A 20,979-nucleotide genomic window follows, 5' to 3' on the forward strand; every position below is an offset into this window, starting at 1 on the left:
CCCTCCCCTCCACCCTCTTCACGGTTCTGTATCTGCGGAAACCGGTTCTGCCCAGGTGCTTGGGAGGGAGACTCCTTTCTCAAGACTTGCGAGGTCACCTCCAGGTGACTGTCCCTCAAATCCCCACAGCAGCTCCAGGACACAGTGTGCCCCGAGTCAGGATTGGATCAGCACACGGGACGCACCTGTGTTGTCCCTCCACGAGAAGAGCGGCATTCAGGGGTAGTGTAGACGGTCCTAGGGCAGGGCAGCTTCTATAACAAGAGGTTCCCTTAGGGAGCTGGCAGCGGAGTGGAAAGGGCGGGAGGAACGACTCGGGCAGGCAGGTCTTGTGCTGTGGTCTAAGTCACTTCCCACGTCCGTCCCACTTTGATCATCAGTTTCCTCCTCTGCAAAACTCACTAAGGCGGCCTTCGGGCAAGTAATCGCGGCGGGAATTAGATTCGAAAGAGTGCTTACACAAATCCGTCTGGCCACCCTGTGCCCCAGGCCAGCGCGAGGTGGGGTGCGGGCAGGGCTCCCGGGCTTGCGGCTGCCACGCCCCTCCCAGCCCGCCGCGCCACACTCACGGCCCACGGGCCGACTTTGCGAGCCTCCAGGGGGCGAGCCCGACCGCCTTCTTTGCCCGCGCAGTGCCTCGGCCGTCCAGTCTGTGACTTCACCAGCGTCCCCGGGCCAGCGGGGCACCGGAGAGCCCGGGGCGCCGCCCGCTCCCCTAGCCGGCAGGTGCCGGGAGCCAGCCTCGCCCAGCCGAGTGGCGTACGCAGGCCCGAAGGAGTTAAGGCCGCGGACCCGGGCGCCCGTCCCGGCTCCGGGGGCGGCGGTGCCCGGCGGCCGGCGATCGAGCGGGAGGCGCGGGGCACGGCCGCAGGCGGGCTGCGCTTCCTCCTCCTCCTCCCTCCGCCTCCTCTTTTGTAGCGAGTTCCCGGCCCCTCTTCCTCCCCCCGCCCCCCAGCCCGGGCCCTCTCCCTCTCTCCCTTTCTTCCTGCCTCGCCTTCCTGCGGCGAAGGAGGCTCATCTATTATAAATGCACATTCGGGGCTGACATCAGCGACGAGCGGCGGGCGGGCGCCAACGAGCGGTCCCTGCGCACTGCCCGCCCGGAGCGCAGCCCCCAGGCTCGGCCGAACCGCCGGCGGGGCGCGGGGAGCGCGCCGGGAACTGCCGGACCCCCTTCCCGCCGCCTCCCCGGGCCGCCGCCGCCCCCGCACGCCGCGCCCGCGCCCCCGCTCCGCCGCGGAGTTTCTGCATGACTGTCACAAAGGTAAGCGCAGCTCGCCCGCCGCGCCCGGGACCCGCCGGCGCCTGCAGCCCCCGGGCTGGGCAGCGGGGGGCGCGGGGGTGTGGGTATGGGGAGGGGGCGCCGGTGCTGAGAAGGTGCGGCGCGCGCCTCTCTTGCTGCGGGATCCGCTCGAGTCACTCTGGCCCCCAAAGACTGCGGAGGCCAGAGGGAGATTGCCGCTCTGGCAGCCCCGGCGGTTTGGCCAACATCCCTCCGCGCCCGGCCCAACCCCGGGACTGCATTTTTAACCCTTGTTTGGGATGCTGCATTTTTAACCCCTAGAGAGCTGGGCTGGGCGGCTGGCGGTGTCCCTCCGGGGAGTGCGCGGCGGGGAGCGTCGCTGGCAGGGGCTGGTGCTGAGCAGTGGGTGTGGGGATGGGCCTGCCGCCCCGAGGAGGCCAGCGGAGGGGAAACCCCACCCCACCTGCCAGCCTCCGCTGCCCATGCCGGGAGCGCTGGCTCCACTCCAAAGCCACTCTGTGCAGAAGGCGCTGCCCAGTCCCGGGGAGCCGCTACCAGAGACAGGGCAGGTCCAGGTGGTTGACTTGAAAATGTGGGGAGGGAATGTGACAGGGGAAGCAAAGGTGGGCATCTTGGCAGCCCCCATATTGGAGGACGATTGTTGGGCCTTGTCATAGGGGCCCACGTTTATTGGAGAGACTTTAGGGGCTTCCTAGTTGTAGGGAGGAAAGAGTTAAGAGGAAAGATGATGGGGCAGTGGAAAGTGTCAGGGTCAAGGGACCAGGGAGACCTGAGTTCAGTCCCCAGCTCTATCCCAAATCCCCTGGATGACCTTGGTCGGGGAGGGGTCCACTTTGGGCCTCAGTTTCTTCTTGTGTGCTGTAAGGGTGATAATATGGGTCCTGGGTGGTAACAGGCTGTTAAAGAACCAGTAAAATCAAGGGTGTGAACCCACACTCTTCAGAGAGATCTGTCTGGGTACTGAGCTCACAGTCTGGCCGTGGCCTTGGGCTTGGCCGTCCATTCAAGGGCCAGACTCCACCTTTTCCAGCTGCCCAGCTGGGTCCCAGAATTGGGGAGCTGGAGGCCAAAGTGGGACCGGAGGCCCACTTGTGGTCAGAGCAGTGGGGCCAGATGGAGGGTTGGGGTGCAAGTGATGGAGGTGGGGTGGTTTTGGCCCCTTCTGCTAAGCCAGGGCCTGCCCATGCCCTCCTCAAGTGTGCCCCAAGACTGAATGTTTGTGCGGATTCTTGGGCCCAACTCCAAACTTTGCCATTGGCCCTGGTTCTGGGACTTGGGAGCACTGCGAGAAGATGAACTTGACGGTGCAGGGCCTTCCTCAGCTCTGGCTACTTCTGGCAGGGCTGTTGTGACCCACCGCGGGTAGGATGCTTAGGGTTTTGAAATGATGCACATGCTGTTCAGCTGGGAGGGATATTAAGGTTATTAATGTCAAAGATGCAAGTGGGCTGAGACAGAGGAGTAATGGATGGACCCGGCTAGAGAGAGAAAGGATGTGAGGTTTGAATAATAGCGCTGAGGATTAACTCGGCGCCTCCCCTGTGTCTCTTTATGTGCGTGAACTCATGCAGCCTTCCTTCCCCGGAGGCCTGCAAGGAAGGTGTGTTCGGTTCGCTTTAACAGTGGAAGGAGCTGAGGCTCAGAGACGTGAAATGACTTGCCTGAGATCACACAGCATGTATGTTGCAGAGCTGGGGTTTGTCCTCAAGTCTATCTCAATCTATGGCCAGTGATCTTTGCACTGCTCTGCTCTGTTGGGCATCCTGGCTACTGGGGGACTTCCATGGCAGAGGAGCACTGCTTGGAGGCCTGAACCTTGAAGCAGGGATGGGACAGGGAGTCCATGAAAGTGGGTGCTTACCTGTTAAGCCCGCTGGCAGGCCTAGCTTCTTGGTATCTAATGACTATTCAACACTCCTCCACCCCCGTACCCAGCCCCCAACAAACCCTCCATGTCGCTCACCTCCTGCTCTAACCAATGTGGCTTTGGCTTAAGCCAGCTCAGAGGATTAAATAAAATCCCCACCTTAACCCTATCTTCTCTCCCCTTGCTGGCCCTTCACAGACCGGCGTGTTCTTGTGGGGAACAGATAGCAGGAGGGGTGCAGGAGAGGTCCTGGGGACTGTCTTGCTGTCTACAAGCCTGCTGGTGGTAGCTCCTCCAGTACTATAGGGAAAGCCACCATGCTCTGGAAGTGTGAAGGCCTGGCCCCTAGTCCTAAATCAGCCACCAACAGGCTGTGTGACCTTGGACAGTCACTTCCATCCTTGGGCCTCTGTTTTTCTGTCTGTCAAATGTAAGACTTGATTCCAGTGATCTCTAGGGCCTCTTCTGCTGAGCCTTGGTGCAGCTTCAGTTCTGGCAAGAAAGTCACCTCTGATGGAGATTGGGAGACTCTTTGTTATCTGGGGGGTGGTCTGTTTACAAGACGGATGTGAAGGAGAACCCTAAAGAGAGTGTGAGAGGTAAGATCGCTGCTGACACACTGGGAGCGGTAGGTAGGGGAGGGAATGGGTTCGAGAGTGAGCTCCCAGGGCAGTGTCTAGGGCTCTAGACTTCTCTGCTGTTGCTTCTCCAGGCAGAGGGTCATGGCTGGGTCCCAACTTCCTGCCCCTTGGACGAATGCCTTAGTCCTTGTACCAGGTCCACTGAGGGCAGAGTCCTCTGGTTCAGGGTTAGGTATGGACTGCAGGAGCTCTGAGCTCAGAGAGGCCTGGCAAGTGGAGAAGAGGAAACCAGATGGCAAGTTGCTAGATCCTCAGTAGCACTTCCACAGAGGAGGTCAGCCTGTTTTCCGTTTTCTGCCTCTCTCATACATCCCCTTGCCCACTTAACCATGAGGTACACTGCTGAAGCTGCAGGCAAACCCTGTGGGTTTCTGAAGGACTCCTGCCCTAACTAGCCTTAGGAACACAGAGCCCCGGAAACCTTCTAGCCCCATGACATTTCTCCTGGTTATGTTTTAAAGTCTATTTGATTATATATAATTTAGTAAGTTACCTTAATTTCTTTTGGGACGAGAAAGAGAAGAAAGCCAGCAAAAGGGAAGAAAGAGCGGAGGGAAGGAAGGCTCTGATGCAGAGCCCTGAGCATGCACTGGAGGTCAAGGTGCTGCCTTCTCTCAGTCTTAGTCCAACGTGCTTCCTAGGGCAGCTCGGGGTGAGGGAGCCAAGGCTTTCCCTGAGACAAGTAGCTCCAGCTGATTTTATTCTTCATGTTCTTCTAACTGCTTTGCACAGTTTTTCTCTTTGTGTTCCATCTCAGTCATATACCAGACTAGCAGTGCTTCTCCAGTTCTAAATATCTGTTTCTACATTGCTATCAACTGGAAAAGCAGAGGACAAAGTACATTAATAGAGTTGTGTGTAAAGTACAAGTTGATGGGCTATAAGAAAACCTGTGAGCTGAAGTGTAGGCCCTTGCAACCCGCTTTGTCCTGCTCAAAGGCCCTTTGAGGGATTTCCTGGCTGCTGGCTGTGATGTGACCAGAGGTAGGTCTTCCAGGTAAGGGAGGAGGTGGCTTACAGCGATCAGGCTCCCCTGTTTTCAGGTGTGCCGTGTTAAGTTAGATGCTATGAGCTGAATGCTTTTTACCTTCCTGAGCCTGGCTCAAGGGGTCAGTGGTCCAGGAACCAAGTGCCCTGAGCAGCAGAATTGCCTGCTGCACCCCAGAAGGCCTCAGGAGAAGGAGTGTGGGAAAAGAGAAGACCTTGGTTGCCAACATGCTCCTTCCTGCTAAGCAGATAGATTGTAGGTCCGTGAGCAGCACAGTCAGCGGTACCTTGGCCCCTCTTTCTGTGGGCAACCTTCTCTCTGCTGCCCCAGCTGCAGCAGGGCACAGACTGCTGATAGGAGCCAGTGGCTCCTGCTGAATGTGAAAGGACTGAGGATGATGTTATCCTGCCCAGGTAATAGCAGGTCTGCATTTGCCAAAGATCGTGTGTCTCTAGGGCCCCTACAGAGTCACCCACAGGAAAATAAAATTTTGGAGCAGGCACATCCCCCAACCCTTTCCTTGAGAAATGAGGGAGCTGAGACCCTGGAAGCAGAAGTTGTGACGTTGTGACTTGCCCAAAGTCATTCAACAAGTTTGAGGCTGGAGGGGCTGGCATGTCAATCCTCCTGACTGGTGGTCAGTGCTCTTTCCACCTGGCTGCCCTGGGAAGGGGTCCTGGGGCAGCCTGAGCAGGCACAGGTGTTTTGGCCCCACTCCAGTTACCCCACTGCATCGCCCCTGCCTGTCCTGCTGGTGCCTGGATTTCCCTCTGTGGGATACCCTCTGCCCTAGATGGAAAAAGCATTGCGGGGATGGGAGGAGGGACAGGATGTGGGGCAGGGGAGCCAAGTCCATGGGAGCCTTGCTATACCTACAGTCAGATGGCGAGGGGGATTATAAGGCCTCTCTGCCTCCGGTTCCCTGACGCAGAATCTAGGTATCTGGGAGATACCTGAACCTCCTGGCATTCTACATCCCAGCACCTTGTTCCTATCTGGGTCTCCCTGGGAGAGGAAGTGAGAGAGCCAGCACCTCAGGAAGCCTTGGTGAAGAGGAAGCGGGGGAACCAGCACAGAGCCAGCTCCCGGGTGGGAGCCCACTTGCGGGTGGGCAGGAGCTCTGCCTGCTCTGCCCACACACCCTTTATGCCTCCTCTCCCTTCCCGGGCTTCTTCCAGATATCCAGCATTCTCATGCTGGGAGGTGTGCGGCTAGGAGTCATTCGTTCCTTTAGCCAGCACCCTCTGAGCACCTACCCTGGGCCAGACCCTGTGTGAGGCATTAGGAACACAGTGGCATTAGCCACAGTCCCTGGGATCCAGGGCCTTAGAGGAGAAGGACATGGAAAGGCCAAAGCCCTGAGTTCAGAGTCTCGAGGTCCAGTGGGCAGAAGCTGGGAGATCTCTTGTCTTGCCTGCATACTGTAAGTGCCTAATGAATGCAGGCTCTTTCCTTCCTTACTGTCTCTCCCTCTAGGCAATGAATCTCACTCTCCAGAAAAGCACTGTCAGATGCTTTCTTCCTGACTGTGCCCAGAGGCCCTGTGTTCCCCTCCCCCCAGGCACTGCCACCTTGACACCTATGGCAGCTCTTAGAGGAAGCTGGGCAGGGTGTGAGGCTCTCCAGGGCTCCCAGAATCACCCCACACTGGCCAGCCCTGTGAGGTTGGCACACACGAGTTTGGCTGGTTGGGAGTGTGGACGCTGGCTGGGCCAATGTCCTGGCAGCTCAGGGATGGAGTGAGTTTTTCCACTGCTCTCCCAGGCCAACTAGCTGGAGCAGACACAGCCTCCGCCAGGGCCAGTACTGGTGGAGTCTCGGCTACTGGCACCCGGGCAGCCCTGATTCTGATTTGGATATGCCTGGCCACAGAGATTATCTTGTGTCCAGGAGATGAAAATGTGTGCAAATTCTCTCTGCGCCCAGCCCGGTCTCCTTCCCTCTTTTCCTGATCAGCCCCATTGGGTTCCCATTCCTCCCCCTTTTGGCCCCGCAGGCTCAGGCCCAGGGTCCTGAAGCACCCTGCAGCCTGGGGAGCTTGGAGCAGCTGGCATGGGGCAGGCCCTGCCAGGGAAGGACAGATGCAAATCCAGTGGCTTCCACATGAAAAGAAGCTGTTTAGAATGAGCCTCTCCTTTGTGGGCCTGGAGTGCAGGACCAGCTGCTAAGGAGGCACAAGTGGGGTGGGGGTGGGGAATGGGGAGAAGCCACCACCGCCCTTCCTCACCCCTCCTTTTTGCCCCCACAGAGGCCCCTGGAGGGATTTTGTAATTGGTTTCTGGCTGGCACCCTCCTTCCAATTAATTAATGTAGCGATGGGAGGCTCCCAGGTTTGCTCAGGCTGTCTTTCGTACAGAATACATCCATGGGTTACTGCCCTGAATCCCATCAGCTTTCTCATGGTGGGGAGGGTCCCCTCTATTTAGGGATGGATAAACAATGTCTGAGTGGAGAGATGACCACACCCTGGTCCCAGAGCTAATGTGGGTCAGAGGCGGGATGCATGCCCAGATCTTCTGGCTTTGAGCCAGAACCTTTTCAATCCGATCACATAATGGTCCACAACCCGTGAAGATTAATCACCATCATCACGATAATGACAGTTATCAAGCAGGCGTTGGGCATGCATGATCGCATTTACTCGGCACAACCATGGGGTAGATTCTATTATCCATCCCATTTTCCAGAGGAGGAGAGTGAGGCTTAGTGAGAGTAGGTGAACTGCTCAAGGTCACAGGTTGAATGAATTGGGGGGGAGCAGGGATTTGTACCTGGGCTGTCTGACTCCAGAGAACACTTTCATCTCACTTCTAGGCCTTTGGTCCTGGGACATGATCCTACTCTGCTTCCACTCCCCACCAGCCCCCCACCTACAACACAGTGGGCTATTATCTGTTGTGTCTGTGGTCCAGCCACTGAGGATGTGCAGGACAAATGCTGGTTGCCTTGAGGGTGATGCCTATGGTTGTGTCCTGCTTAGATTTGCCTGTGGTCTTTACTGGAGCTGGGAGTCATGTAAATAATTCGGGGAAGGGTGCTGGGGGAGGAGGGTGTCCTATGCATGGTGTTTGACATCAGATCGGGCTGCTTGGGCAGGGCATTCAGCCCAGGGCAGAACAAAGTATGACAGAGGCAGAGCCGCCTTCTCCATTTCCATGAGGGTAGCTTGGTTCAGAGAACGCAGGTCCCTGGTCCAGGCCTGCAGCCCTTACAAGAAGCAGCCTTTTCTCTAGATAGCCCCTGATGATTTGGGGTGCCACTGGCTAGGAATGCTGGCTTTGAAGTCAAACACATGGCAGTCTGTCATTTACTTTCTGTGTATTCTTGGGCAAGTTGCCTCACCTCTCTGAACATCTGTTTCCTCATCCATTCATTGGGATTGATAATAGTAGCACTTAAGAGGATTGTTATTAAGATAAAGTGAGCTGGTCCATGTGAGGCACTTACCATATGCCTGACATGTAGTGTTAGCTGTTATTCTCAGGAAGACAGAAAATTAATGAGTGTCCTGGGGCTTATGAAATGAGCAATACAGGGAACTCTGGGAATAGCAGGGGGCCTGATGTAGTCAGAGGGATCAGGAAGTGACTTTAAGTTGAGTCATGAAGGATGAGTGGGAGGTAGCAGGTGAAAGGAGGGGAGCTGAGGAGGGAGCAATAGGCCAGGGATGAATGGGCAAACGTCAGGAGTCAAAAACCATGGACCTTGATCGCTTCCTGCATGCCGGGCATTGATGAGAGCGTGATACAAGTATCCACTCATTTAATCCTCAGAGCAACATCATGGTATAGGTTACTGTTATCATCCCTGCTTTACAGATAAGGACGCAGGCACAGAGAGGCTAAGTCACCTGTAAAAGGTGGCCCAGTGAGGCAGGATGGAACTGGTCCATGTCCGGACCTCTGGATTCTGGCCTCTTTCCTTCCCCTTGCCTGCTGCTTGGTGATAGGGATGGTGACCTGACCCTGGATGCTTCTAAAACTAACCCAGGCAGGGGGATGTGGAAGTTCCAAGTTCAGTTGCCCACCCCGATGCCTCACAGAGCCTCCTTGCGCTGTGTAAGGAGGCCAGAGGCTCTCCTGGCTCTCAGGCAGGAGGGAGAAGTCATTTATTTTTCCAAAAGGAAACTTTGCTCTGGCAGGAAAATTTCCACCTTATATTTGTAGTGGGCTCAATTATGACCATTTTTGTTCTTTAGATCTTTCTTATTATCTATATTGGGCCTTGGTCTTTAAAGTCAAACTATAGGGAGATATGTATGCGCACACACACAGGCACACATTTTTTTCTAAAGTGTTAAAAGTCCACGCCAATAGTCCCAGCTACTCAGGAGGCTGAGGCAGGAGGATCAGTCTGGGAAACATAGTGAGACCCCATCTCTAAAACAAACAAACAAACAAAAACCCCTAAGTGTCTGCAGTTTGGTGTCTGCTTTGCCTGAGCTCAGAGAAGGTGGATGTTTTACGTGGTGTTCATGCCACAGGCTTAAACTTACTGGCCCCTGTATGAGACAAATGCTAACACCCCTGGAGGCTCTGGCTGCCCAGAGTGGTGGTGTGTGGAGGCTCACCCCGGGTAGGTGCTTATGCTAATTCCTGGGAAGCCTCCATGATCGGTATTTAACCCCGGAGATGTCTGAGGTCATCTGGGCCGGCCCTCTGCCTGTACAGCACTCTACACTTTTTAGGAATATGAGAATGATTCCTAATTTTAATTTAGATTAGTTTTAAAAATACTAATTTACTAGTAGGCAGTTCCCAGCCTTTTACCAGGTGCTAGGTCCCTGCTTTCAAGGGACCAACAGGCAATAACAATAACGATGATAACAGAAGCGGCTAACCCTTCCAGAGCACTTAGTTTATGCCAAGCGTATACAATCTGTTTTATATGTATTAATTCATTTAAGCTTCATGACAGTCTATGAAATCTGTGCTATTATTATCCCCCTTCCTATGGTTGCAGAAATGGAGGTCCAGGGAAAGAAGGGAGGTAACTTTTACAGTGTTCCCACAGCCAGTCAGGGACTCAGCTTGCCTCGCAGGCCTTCTGTCTTGCCACTTTGTCAGGCTGGTGGGAATGACCCGGAAACATGTAGTCCAGAGCACGGGACCTGGAGGCAGAAGACCCAGGCCTTGCTCTTGCCTCTGCTCCTTACTGTGTGACCTTGGGCTAGTCCCTGGATGTCTCTGAGTCTCTGTGAAAATGGAGTTAGTAGTCTATCTCTGTAGGGTGCTCTAATATTCAAGTAACACGGGAAAGATGTAAATAAGGCGCTTTGTAGATGTCATGGAAGGAAATGGTTTATTGTGATGTCTAATCTGTGCCCCCTCCTTTCTTCTTCCTCACCAGTATTTCAAGGCCCTCAGATTTAGGCAGTTCCTTCCAATAGCTAGCCCACTTCTCCCCTGCTGTAGTCCTTATTTCAGAATTGATTCATACTCTGTGGGTGGAAGAGAAAAGTTCGTCTCTTCCAAACAGCCTCTATCTGTTTTTACTCTGTCAGGCTAGTTTGGTGCGGATGAAAACTTGCTTTTCTCTCTTCCTGTTCTGTCTATTTTGGCTGTTTTAATATGCTTGGGACAAATAATCTGGCTATAAAAATGTGGTGTCCTGCTTTCATTTGAAAAGTGAGCCAAATAAAGCATCCAAACCTTGATCTGTATCATCCCGGCTCTCTGTAGATCAGAGCTCCCTGTGGAAGGCGAGGAAAGGTGGGTCCCAGAGCACAGTCCTACCTGGGTCCCTAGGCAGAGAGACCAGGTTCCCACTGTCAAATGACCTTGATCTTTGCTCCAGATACATCCCGATGCCCTCGGGACTCAGACCTGCTTTTCCTTTAGGTTTATGGAGAGGAATAGCCTCTACTAGCTTGAGGCATTGCAGCAAATCATTTAAACACCTTGAGTTTGATTTCAGAACTAACAGTTTTATAATCTGGAATCTGGTAGAATTTCCAGGATGTGGAACGGCTGATGGAAAGAAAGGTGTTGGTGGAAGGCGACAAAGGGATTTAATTCCTGAGGATTTTTATTTAACTCCCGAAGAAATTGCTGGTTATGCCTGCCTTGCTGACCTCCAGGTGAAAGACCAGCTTGCAGAAATGCATGGGGAAATTTGGGATTCCGAGAAATTTGGAATTCTGGGAAAGGGGATTTCTGCATACCTGAGTGGCCAACTGATGACTTTATCTTCACAAATCTGTCTTCTAGAGACCCTGAGTCTGCCTTCCTGCCTTACTCATTAAAAGATCTGGGAACAAACTCAAGTTCTTATGGATTGAGGCTGTTTCAGGGCCTGAGCTGTCCTGTTAAACTGACCTTTTCAGGGTCCGGATCCACATTAATTTCTCAATCCTTGGAGCTCCTGTAGCATGTGATCCCTGGTATACCAGCCAGCAGGGAAAGGCCTTATGTGCCATGTTGTTTGCCGATTATCTTATGAGCATGATCTTTGGCTCCCTAACTTGTGAGCTTGCTGAAGCTAGAGATCAGGTCTGATTCTTTTTAGTAGCTTTCACAGCGCTCATCAAAGGGCTATGCATGCCAGTAAGAGTGTGCTGTGGATTTTTGGAATACCAGGTATAGACATACAAGATTTGGCAGGATTTGGAGCAAGCCTAAAACATTCCCTGTTGCTGCTTGGGCAAAATCTTTACTATTAGAGATCTGTGGACTGCTGGAGCCGGAAGGGACTTTAAAGATGTAAGTAGACACCCCCATTTTGCAGAGGAGAAAACTGAAGCCCCAGAAAGTTTTCCCAAGGCGGTATAGGGAAGATGTGACTGAGTGGGGACTGGGGCTCCCCCAAGTTACTGGCAGGCTCAGGTTGGGTTTTCCAATTCTCTGGGGTTTTTTTTTGTTTTGTTTTGTTTTTCCTAGGCTTCTAGTAGTTGCCCAATGTTGGCAGGCCAAGGAATGATTCAAAAGTGGGGAATGGGAGAAAGTTCCAGAAAGGAGACTTTGAGAACTTAACCTAGATGGGAGGAGGCACCTGGTTGGAGAGACTTGGCTCACCAAGTGACCAGCTAGGAGGGCCCTGACCAGAGGCCCGGTTTGGTGGTGGCAGAGGCAGAGGGAGCAACTTTGGAGGCCTTTCTGCTCAACCATCAGGCTGCGGCTGCCCAGGCCTGGCAGTGCATGCCCTACGTTCCTGGCTGCCCCCCTGCCCTCCACAGTGACCCATGACCCCCGGCTCTCCCTCCTGGAAGCTGGCCGTCCTGGCACACTGGGCTGCCAGCAATCTTTCCCTCCTTTGTTTCTCTGAAACCATGAGAAGGGCTGCTGGGTTGGGAGCCTGGGTTGCTAAGAGCTTTCCTCGGGCCAGACCTTATCACCAGCTTGAGAAGTCTCCTGGCCAAGATTTCCCTGGAACTCTGGCTCTGAGGGAGGGAGACTGGGTGGAGGGAAGGGGAGGTGGTACTCAGGAGCCACAAACAAAGCTGCCCCTCTGTGCCACCGCCCCCCCTCCCAGGACCAGCGTGTAGGAGCAGCCTGGGAGCCACAAGCTCAGTGGGCCTTTGCTTTTTGAAGAGCAGCGGGAACAATGGAACCAGAAAGCTCTTCAGAGGCTGCCCCCCCGCCGTGCCCAGCCTGGCACTTCTATTCTCTCAGGTACCCCCATAACTCTGCTGTTACCCCCACTTTTCAGAGGGGGAGACAGCCTCTGAGAGGATGGCCTGCCCTGCTTCACACAGCAGGAAGGAGCAAACTGGACGGTAACCCCCTGACTGCACCGCCCCATGCACAAGCAGGAGATGCGGGCCAGCTGGCCTGGCAGTGGATGGCCGAGGGTGCTGCGGGGCCGTTGGTTTAGAATGTCCTCCCCGACCACCTCGCTTAGAACCCACCATAGAATTCCCTTCCTTTGGGTCTTTTAGGTGTTCTTAAAAATACAAATCCCCTTGAGGGGGTAATAATGCCCTAAGTGGTTGTCATTGACTAGACCCAGCTTCCTGGGAGGAAAACACTAGAGTAGGTGCAGGAGAGAGGTTGCTTAGAGGCAAATGAGGCAGGAGGGAGAGCTGCTACTGTGAGTGAGCCAGTTTTGCCAGGGAAGTGAGTGTGGAGTGGAGAGGACAGCCAAGCTTATTCTGTGTTCCTCTCCACTCTGGCGACCCTGTTCTCCTGTGCAGGGCCGCCTTCCCCACCCCTACCCTTGTGCAAATAAAATGAGGACTGAGATGTATTCAAAAAACATTTGCTGAGCCCTGTGTGCCAGGCCCTAAGTGGCACTGAGGGTGCAGGGATGAACCAAAGCAGTGTCTCTCCCCAGGAGGATCCTGGTCTAGGGGGGGACACAGGCCACTCAGTAGGACACATGGCTGCAGGGATGTTGGGGAAGGGAGGCTGATGGGTGGAGGCATGGAATGGCAGTGACAGGGACATGTGCACAGAATTGTGAAACTATGAGAGATGTGGCTGGATAGGCCAAGGAAGCTCTCTGGAAGGAGAGATCTTCCCTCAGTCTTCCAGGATGAGTAGGCAGAGGCAGATGAAGCGGCAGGAAAGGCATTCCAGGTTGAGCGGGCAGCGTGAACAAAGGCATGGAAGGGGAAACATGTTTGGCTTATTCTAGGAGAGACCAGTTGGTGCTGGGTGCTGCTGGGCTGGAAAGGGAGGGGCTGTGTGTGGTTGAAACAAGGCTGGACAGGCAGGCAGGGGCCGTGGGGAGCTTTGGATGCCAAGCTAAGAAGCTCGAACTTAATTGTGTGGTGATGCTGGGAGCCCTAGAGGGGCTTTAAGCAAAGGAGTGATGTGATCCCCTTCACACTTTAGGTGGTCTGCCCCTACCAGCGTTGCCCTAGAGGCAGAGAGGTGAGTGGACATTCTCAAAGCCTATGTACAACGAGACAGGGAAGGGGTTTCTGAGCCTCCGGCCCAGACTTCCTGAAAGTCTCTCCCTGTGCCTGGGAGCTGAGTGTCACATGTGCCCCACCCCCTACCCTAAGAAGGGAGTTCTGGCCTGGACCACTCTATGGTGTGGGCCTTTCCCATCTGCCTGGGCTGCCAGATGGTTTGATCTAAGGGTTGAGAACATGGAGGGGGGGCCGGCAGAAGGCCAGAAGTTTTCTTCTAGGAAAACGTGGTTATAGCATGGCGAGAAGAGCACTGGAGTGGGATTTCAGGAGCTCCTGCCTCAACCCCAGCCCTGACCCTCCCTGGCTGTGTGATCTTGGGTTGGTCACTTCCTCCTCTGGTTGGGGACTACTTCACCTGGTCTGAGGCTGGGTGCAGAAGTGAGCTTCTGGATGTGAGTTTATGCCCTGATGCTGCCCAGCCTTGGGCCCTGTTTCACCCTCCTCCCTTCCTCAGTGTCCGCAGACCCTGCAGCCAGTGTGTCTCCTTCTGCGCCATGTCTTCCAACCACACATCCACTCCAGACTGCCAAGAGTTGTGATGAGTTCATGAGACTTGGGGGTTGAGGACCAGAGTTTGAGTCCCGCCAGCTTGCTTGCTTGCTTCCACTTGGAGGAAGTCTCAACTTTTGTGTTCATTGTCATACATTTGGTGTAAATTCCAGCCCTTGGCACATACAAGGGAATTTTCTGAGTCAGCATCTTTCATGTCTCTTGGATATACCCCACCTGTGCTTATTCTGCCTATTTCATTGGAAGAGCCCTCATCTGATGGAATTCTGTCCAGTTTTTATTGGTTACCTGGGGTGGGGGTAGGGGTAGAGTATTAACTGAGGGAGGGTATGAGAGAAACTTCTGGAGTGATGGTGGTTACATGAATGCATACACGTATAAAAATCTATCAAGGCAAACACTTCAGATTTGTGCACTGTAGGCATGTTACATATATATTTTACATCTCAATTAAAAATAAATAAATGAAAAAAAGATTCTTCCCAGCTTTCTGGTTCAAGTTCCACCTCTCTGCATCTATTCATATGTTCATTCACTCTATAAATATTTATGCTCCAGCCAACCCAGGCATACAGAGATGGAGAGGCTGGTCTGTGTACTGTACAGTATGTACAGAATGTACAGTATTCTGGTCTGTGTACTGTCATGGGAGCTCAGAAGCACAGAACCGTCAGGGCTCATGGGGACATTGACCGTGGTGGTGGTTCTCAACCTGGCTGCAAATCACCTGGTGAGGTTTAAATGCCTGTCTCCAGGGCCAGCTTCATGTATGTTTTAGTCCATTTTCTGCTGCTGTAACAGAATACCTCAGACTGGGTAGTCTATAAAGAACAAAAGTTTATTTGGCTTATGGTTCTAGAGACTGAGAAGTCCAAGAGCGTGGCACCAGCATCTGGTTAGGGTCATCTCATGGCAGAGGCATCACATCGTAGTGAGTGTGTGAGACAGAGAGAGGAAATCGGGCCAAACTCATTCTTTCATCAGGAGCCCACTCCCAGGATAATCACATTAATTAATTTGTGAGGGCAGAGCTCTCATGACTTAATCCCCTCTTAAAGGCCCCATCTCTTAATACTATTACATTGGCAATTAAATTTCAACATGAGTTTTGGCAGAGACATTCAAACCATAGCCATGGGCGTGTGACCTGTGCCACATTTGGTTTAATGTTCTGTTGTCACTTGAAATTCTTCAAATGTCTTGAAATTCTTCAAAATTTTTGGAAAAAGGGATCTGCAAATGAAATAGTTGGTCCTCCCTGTCCTCCTTCCCTCAGAACAATAGAAACAGAATCTCTGAGAGGTGGAGTCCAGGCATTCACATTTCTTAAAAACTGAGCTTCCATTCTCTAGCAGCCAGGTCTGGATGTAGCCCTACTCCTAGACACTTGCTGAAACACAATCTGGAGTTTCTGAATCTCGTTCTCTGAACACTTGTGACTGAGCTGGAACAATAAGACTTCACACATGAGAGTGTTAGAAGAGCAATTCCTGGGCAACAGTGGCAGAAAGCTACAAGGGAGCTCAGGATGGAGGGGAAAAAGACCCTCTTTGGTTTTTTTTTTTTTGCAACTCTGAAAAGAGCTATCAGTCCAGTTTGTCTGCCCCTTGATAGTATTTCCAGAAGTGGATGAGCCATGAAGTGAGTTTGCTCTGAGGCAGCGAAGTGGGTGTAGGATGCATTGCACCATGCAAAGGTCCCATTGTGGGGTGGGAAGGTCAAGGAAGGCTTCATGGAGGAGATGGCACATGAGCCATCCTGACCTGAGAAAGGTGAGAGAAGAGAAGAGGAGACAAGGCAAAAGGACAAATGCATTTAAGAAGGGGAAGGGCTCATTTGGGGGAAAGGGAGGAACTAGGCTAACTGGAGTATGACTTGAACAGAGAGATATGTGGTTGGGTGGCACAGGAAATGACAGTCTGAAGTCAGAATCCTGTCGGCAATGGGGAGCTGTTGAATGTTCTGGATCCAAGAATAACGTGCTCCATAAATGTCTGAATGAATAAACAAAAGGGGTGTTTGGGGGAGACATAAAGGGGATTGGCCCTCTAAATCGCTGACATTTGCTGCCAGAACTCTGGTCCACCTGGCATGGAAGGCTCTGCACCTCTTCCCCATAGGTGGTGCCTGTCTGTGCAGGAACCTGGTGTCCCCTGAAATACAGTCCAGGGGCAGCAATGACTGAAGCATCCCCAAGAATAGCAGACATGGAGCAGACCATTTCCTCCCATTTCTAGGAACAGCAAGCAGTGGGTGGATGGGTAGGTGGAGGCGCTTTTGGTACAAGCTGAGCTTGCTGTCCAGCTCTCACCAGGTTCCCCAGCCCAGGTGAGCAGCCCTGACAGGAAGGTGCTATCTTGTATCTCCCATGGCCTGGGGGACACTAATTCCTTGGGCGGGGTGGTCCCTGCTTGGCATAGAGGAGCCCCGATTTCTAAATAACCAGCAGCAGATCAAAAGTGGATCTGTTTGTTTCTGTCTCCTGAAATATTTATGCAGGAAGATGAGAAAGGGGCTCTGTTTATTGAACTCATCCTCCAGGGAAGAAGCCGTGGGGAATGAGCCACTTCCCGTGTCTGCGAGCCAATGAGCAGAGATGGAATTTCTTTGGGTTTGAAGCCAGACAGAGCCTGTGTGCTTGCAGAAAGAATGGGGGTGGGATTCCTGGAGAGGACAGAAAGCCCTCTCAACCTCTTGCCTCCAGTCCCAGGAAGGCTTTTCAGCACATACTTTCCTGGCGACTCCAAGTAATAACAACTGAAATCTCAGCCTTGTTTCTATTCTGGGGTTTGCCTCTATCACGCTGTGTGACCTTAGGCAAGTTATTAACCTCTCTGGATCATTTTTTCCAATTCTGAAAAAAGCAAACTATCAGTCCAGTTCTAGCTGTCTGTGCAGTTCTAGCTATCAGTCCAGTTCTGTCTGCCCCTTGATAGTATTTTCAGAGTCAGTTGAGTTGTGCAGTGAAGTGGGTTTAGGAAGCATTGCACCATGCAGAGTCCCAATTCTGCAGCATTCAAGGCCAGAGAACTGGCTGACCGGCCAGCTAAGTGGCAGCCAGACTTGTAGGGTCAGGCCAGAGGGAGTGCTCTCTTGAGCCGGGCCCTGTGCTGCCTCAGGTTGGGACAAAGAGGCCCCCTCCCTCTTTCCTCCTCCAGCTAAGCCCTGCTGTCCTGTGTCCCTGAGAACACTGGCAGGATTTCCTCCCAGGAAGGGGGACGTGGATGTCCAGTTTACATCCCTGGGAGTTGCAGACACCAGAGAAGCAAGGCAGCACTTCCCCATGACAGTGGGATATGCCTTGTCATCAGATGTAGAAGCTGGTGGCTCCAGGCCCTGAGCCATGCAGCAGGCCTCAGATCATCTGCTGTCCTCCCTTAGGGGACTGGGACCCCCTGCCTTCAGTTCAGCCCCTTGGGCAGGGCTTCAGGGACTTCTCCCAGGGGTGGGTTCTGTTCTCAGCTCTGTGACTGGCTTGCTCTTCCTGTTTCCCATGGTGGACCACATGAGTGGTAAAGTTAATAACAGTTATTATCACTAGACCAATCCAAATCTTAATACAAAAGACCATCAATTAAGCACCTGCTCCATGCCAGGCTCTGTACTGGCTCAGGGAACACACAAAGGGGACCAATTTCCCCAGCCTTTAAGGAAGTTGAATTCTGCCTGGGAGACAGACGGGCAAACAAACACAGATGAAGCTATTGGCCCAGCATTGAATGCGAGTCCTAAAGGCCGAGGGACCCTGGTGAGACTGAGCGTGCATCTGAGAGGAGGCGGTGTTAGAGTGTGGCTCTGAAGCTAGGTGAGGGGAGGAGCAGTGTGAGCAGGGGCCAGGGCAACGACGCCCTGGGGTGCTTCTGAGCCACGAGGGTGCCCAGTGAGGTTTGAGTGTGGGGGGTCAGGGGCTGGGAAGGTGATGAGGGCTTGGGGGTGGCTGGCGGGGAGGAGAGAGTTGTGCAGGAGTGCCGTTCCTGGGCCTATGTGTATCAGTCCGTCCATGAAGAGCCTTTGAGTAGTGATGATGTCATTAGATTCCACAATAATAAATCTTCATTAAGCATGCACTGTGCCCATGACCCTAGGTGATGGGACAGTCCACATGGGTGAATAAAACAGGAACAGTCCCTGCCCTTAGGGACAGGCCCAGGAGGGTGGGGAGACAGGACAGAACACAATCCTGACATCAGTGGTAGAAGTGCTGTTAAAGAAAATACAGGGGCATGGAGGTTGTGGGGTGGGGGGTTGTGAGAAGGGGATCCCCTGTGGAATGAAGGGGGGATGGAGCCCCATGGGATCTAGGGGGATCTTTCTGGCTGAGAGAGAAGCAAGTTTGAGGATCCAGCAGGAGCCTGCCCGCCATGGAAAGCACAGTGAGCAGGCCTGGTCTGGTGGGAAAGGAGATCGAAGAGGAAGCTGGGTTCTGGCTCCCATGGGGCTGGCCTGTGCTAACTGCTTACTAATGTTTCTTCACTGACTGGGAGGACAGATAGGTGAAGGGTAAGACTGGAAGCCTGGAGCCAGCAGCCATGTTGAGGTGATGAGGATGGAGCCAGGGCAGAGGCAGCACGCACAGGGAAGATGTATCTTCAGGCCTTGGGGATGGTGTGGGAGGAGAGGGTACAACACAGCAGCCAGGGTCTTCCCGGAGTTCCTGGGAGAAGATCCAGATCCACAAACCCATGGGGAGAAATGGCCACACATCACCGCCGAGGGCTCCCCACGCCCCCTCCCACAGGCCACCCCCGCCACTCTGGCCTCCTGACCTGGGGCCCATGGAGCCCGTACAGTGGCTGTCCTCCTGCCTGCCTTCTGGAGGGTGCTTCAAACTGGGTCGTCTCCTCCTGCAGGGCCAGCAGGGCTCCACAGAAGGCCTCAGGGACCGCCCTCCGCTGCCAGCCTCACCTCGAGTCCAACCTCATTAGTATTTTGAGCAGAAGCATATATATCTTTTTTTTTCCTGCAGGGAATTGGTGGCCTGCTCATTTCAAATTGCGTAAAACCAAAGAGCAATTAAGAGGCACAGCCTCCTCGGGTCAAGGAGAAATGACAGAGAGAGGTGGCTTTGCTTGCCTGGCTGCTGGCACATCTTTTCCAGGCTGGCCTGGTTTTGGGGTAACAGGGAGGGGAGATGCTGTAGGATTTTAATTCACCAGCAACCAAATATACTAATGAGTAGGACAGAATCACTAATGCTTGTTCAGCTCTTACCATGTTCCAGGGGCAGTCCTAATTGTTTTACACGCATCTCATATCACCCTTTCAATACCTAGAAAGCACAGGGAGATGGCTTCTGCTACTATGCCATTCTGTGAAACTGAGGCTCCAAGGGGTTAAGCAGCACGCCCAAGGTCACACAACTAGTAAACGGAAATGGAACCAGGGTTCTGTTGCATCCACAATACGCTCCAGAGCCCATGCTGTTAACTGCCTGGCTGTTTGGCCTCTCGAAAGCATTGCTTTTAGCCAATCACTTCTCCCTAATTTCTGTTTCCCTCCCATAAAGAAATTTAAAAAAAGGCCAAACAAACAAAATGCTCCATTGCTGTGGAGCTCAGAGACTTCACCAGGGTTACTGTGATGAACAAGGGCAGAGAGGAACCTCAGGCAAAAGTCCAGCCTGCGGCTCCCATCCCTGTTCCTCTCCCAGGGGCCTGCACAGTTAGACCCATTGCTCTTGGCGGGTATGGAGGCATCTGACCCATTAGGGGGCCACTGTGGTGGTCCACGCGAGAGGCCTGAGTTGGCCAGGGGGAACCAGTGAGGGCTGAGAGGAGGGCAGGATGCAGGGTGATGTTTTGGAAGTTGATGAGTCTGTGGGGGTGGGTATGAGTTAGAAGTCAGTGGAGAGGCAGTGACTGAGAACCCAGGAGAAAGAGGTGGTGCTGATTTCTCCACTTTGGTTTCAGATACAGACCCCCTCCACCACCTGGATCATCCACCTTGTTCCATAGACTGGACTCTGAGAGCATTTTCACTGTTTCAGAGATCAGATCCCAGAGGCTGAAGCTCAGTGCCCTGGGCTCCGTAGGCAGCCCCTGGAGAAGAGGGCGGGCAGTCTGGCTGGAATTGGAGCGTCCCGGCTCTCAGGGAACTGAGCTGGTTCCTGGCCCAGGCCGTGTGGGTTTCAGGATTTTAGCATTGCTAAACCCTTCTAGAACTGCTGTGTGTGTGCACGTGAGTGTGGGCATTGGTAGGGGGTGGAGACAAACTGGAAGTTTTGCTGTCTCTGCTTCTCTATTATGCGTGGTCAGTGATTTTTACTAATAGTAACCTTCTGGGGAAAAAATGATCCAAGGGCAGCAGTCCAATTTTCTCTAGAGAGTAGGCCTGCTTTCTAAAAAAAGGCCTCAACCTGAGAGAAGCCAGAAGGAGTTCATACCCTAGACTAGAGAGGCTAGTCCCTGGTGAGCACCGGCATGCTTGTCTCCAGACTCCATTCCTGCCCTGGAGCCCACTTGGCCTTGAACGCCCCTCTGCAGCAGCCTAATCCCCCCAGCTCCTTACTTTGGACTTCTAATTCTTCCACAAACCTAGCTCTCCTCTGTGCCTTCCCATCTCTTTACTGGGCACCAAGGAGCTAATCTGCTAACTGGACTTTGTTTAGAAATCTGGGGGTTTGTACAGAAATGTCGCCAAAAGAAAGTTTCTGTTCTGTCCAGACCCTCCTGAGGCCTGGAAGAGTGCCTCTGCTTGCAGGAAGCTGGTGGGGATGGGAGCTGGGGCAGCCATGCTGTGAGTCTGTCCTGGGAACAGGCCCAAGCTGGGTCTGGAGCTGGTCTGGACTAGGCGAGTAGGACTAGGGGTTAGGGGATCCACCAGCCTGTATTCCTGGAGCCCATTGCCCCATCC

General features: G+C 53.3%; 1 protein-coding gene across 2 annotated transcripts in view; it reads left to right on the forward strand.

Annotated features, from left to right (window-relative positions):
• The first annotated feature begins 647 nt into the window (after positions 1-647).
• Positions 648-20,979, forward strand: part of CORO2B (coronin 2B) — a 151,362-nt gene continuing 131,030 nt past the window's right edge. Inside the window, exon 1 of one of the 2 annotated variants that reach the window (XM_015142555.3) lies at positions 648-1,264. In XM_015142555.3, coding sequence (XP_014998041.1) covers positions 1,250-1,264 — 15 coding nt within the window. In that variant the 5' untranslated portion in view covers positions 648-1,249. Of the gene's footprint in view, positions 1,265-10,444; positions 11,462-20,979 lie in introns of those variants that run through there. The other variant, XM_077939634.1, reaches the window with a different exon arrangement.

The sequence above is a fragment of the Macaca mulatta genome, chromosome 7 (assembly GCF_049350105.2).
Source record: "Macaca mulatta isolate MMU2019108-1 chromosome 7, T2T-MMU8v2.0, whole genome shotgun sequence".
NCBI lineage: Eukaryota > Metazoa > Chordata > Mammalia > Primates > Cercopithecidae > Macaca > Macaca mulatta.